General features: G+C 37.2%; 1 protein-coding gene across 1 annotated transcript; it reads right to left on the bottom strand.

The window, feature by feature from the left end:
- Positions 1-856: 856 nt before the first annotated feature.
- On the bottom strand, positions 857-1,873 carry LOC111386702 (zinc finger protein ZAT5-like). The gene has a single exon (XM_023011167.1). It carries the CDS (start codon positions 1,730-1,732, stop codon positions 950-952), a length of 783 nt encoding a protein of 260 aa, XP_022866935.1. The 5' UTR covers positions 1,733-1,873; the 3' UTR covers positions 857-949.
- Positions 1,874-2,195: the final 322 nt, after the last annotated feature.

Genomic DNA, 2,195 nt, shown 5'->3' with positions numbered 1-2,195 from the left:
TGTTGCCCCCCCCCCCCCCCCCCCCCCCCGGTGCGTATGTGTGTGTTTGGTGAAAGTAAGAATCAATTCTATTCCAATACCTGATATTTTTTTATTAGCATAATGAAATTTAATTCCATGATAAACTAGTGGAACCCTAATGGATTCTAGAATGAAAATATCTATGTTAACAGCCTGTTTGGGAGGGTTTTTTACTTCAAAAAAATTGATTTTTTGACTTTTATTTCACTATTTCAGCAGTAATTTTTGACTTCTTCTTTCACAAGTGAACTCCACTTTTCTTCTAACGATTAAAAAATCAATTCTCAAAATCCATCCCAAACGAGACCTAAATTTAATACCTATGAAAGTATAAATGACATATTTAGTACAGTACACGTTATTGAATTGAACAACTAACACACTTGTCCGTTACAAAAACCATCTTTATATTCATTAATATTTGTCAACTAATGAACCAGAGATTAAAGGAATTAGGAAGTCTTTATTTAGCTTTATTATCATTAAAAACAGATCAAGATCCAACAACCTAATCCATGAAATTTAATTAGATGTGGTGCTTTATTTATCATTAAAAACAGATCAAGCTCCTACAACCTAATCCATGACTTAAGTCTTAAGTTGTGATGCTTGTTATGCCTAACCTCACCAAATAGCAATGCCACTCCCAACCCAAGCCACCCCACCAGGGGGTGGGAGTGGCGGCAGGTTAGGGTAGGGTGGATAGGAAAATGAAAAAGATGCCTCACTCACTTTTCTTGAATGAAAGGCGACCATGAACACTAACCACTTACTCACTCAAAGAATTGAATTTGAACATAACGTAAGAAACAAATATAAAGTGTTCAGAGGTTAATTAATGAAATAATAACACTTGCTAATAAGAAGAAAAAGAATTGTAAGTGAATTTTTCACATTGACCAATAATTATCAACCCATTCTCTTTCTTCTAGTAGTGGCAATCCACCAAGGCCACAGCGGAGAAGACTAGACCTTGATGGTTGGAAGAAAATCGAAACTTTGTCTCCGGCCCCGACCCTGACTCCGACCCTGGTCCGTGATCGTCTTCTGCAGGAGCCGGTAGGTTGAGATCCAATGCAAGAATATTTCTAGTCTTCTCAGAATCACGGGATGATGATTGATTAACTCTTGTACTATTAGGGTTCCTATGTCTTCTCATGTGTCCTCCCAATGCTTGTCCTGATGAAAACTCTGAACCACATATTGAACACTCATGAATTTTTGGCTTATCGTGAGTATAACCATGGAAACTTTTGTGGGATTGCCATCCTTCTTCTTCTTCGTGATCGCCGGATGGGGCATCTACTGGAGTTTCTTTTCGATCAGTTTCCAATTGTTTGGGCTTCTTGTGACTTGCTTTATGGCCTCCTAACGCTTGAAATGATGGAAAACTTCTATTGCAAGTTTTGCATTCATAACTATATATTCTATCTTTCGTCTTTGTCGAGTTTTTTGGTAGTGAAACAACACTTTGTGCCAAAAGAATTAGACAATTGGCCATATCTTCGTCTTCCTCAATATTTGTAGAAGTTGAGGTTGTGGGAGATGTAACCAATGAATAGTAACCTCCTCCTCCTCCTCCTTCTCCCGAGGTGGGGACGGTGGCTCCGCTTGATGACAAGGTGGAGGACGACGGCCTTTGCCGCTTGGTACGTTTCCCCTTAACAATCGAATGATCATTGGACCCCAAAAACTCTTCCAAGATTTCCATATTGAACACAAAAACTGCCAACACTTAAAAGGGCTTAGAAATAACTAGAGTGAGAGAAAGAAGAGTAATAGTGTAAGAAAGTGAAGAAGAGTGATGAGAGAGACTGTGATAGGATTGTGAGTGTTGCTATATATATATACATATATAATGAACCTTAAGTAAGTATTTGGAGTCAAAAGAAAACCTTGTGAACAGTTACCATGAACTAACCCATTAGGATGTTTAGTGCATTAAAGACGTAATTAATAAAGAAAAAAGTGTAATAAAAGTTGTTAATATTAAAACGAGAGGTTCGATCTAAAAAAGTCAACGTAGTAGTTTTATACTTAATTGACATGGGATTTTAGTTTATTTCGGTTGTTGAAATTAGATGTGCTTATCTATCTAGGACTCAATCTTCATACTAATTCATAATGGTCAAATTGCTGTTTCAATTTCCTCAGATCTCATTCTTCAGTAGGTT

This window comes from Olea europaea, unplaced genomic scaffold, assembly GCF_002742605.1.
Source record: "Olea europaea var. sylvestris unplaced genomic scaffold, O_europaea_v1 scaffold3681, whole genome shotgun sequence".
Lineage (NCBI taxonomy): Eukaryota > Viridiplantae > Streptophyta > Magnoliopsida > Lamiales > Oleaceae > Olea > Olea europaea.
The sequence above is the reverse complement of the archived record's forward strand: the minus strand, read 5'-3'. Positions and strand labels throughout refer to the sequence as shown.

Excerpts from the sequence above, each read along its gene's own strand:
- LOC111386702 (XM_023011167.1), bottom strand. The coding sequence starts at position 1,732 with ATGGAAATCTTGGAAGAGTTTTTGGGGTCCAATGATCATTCGATTGTT.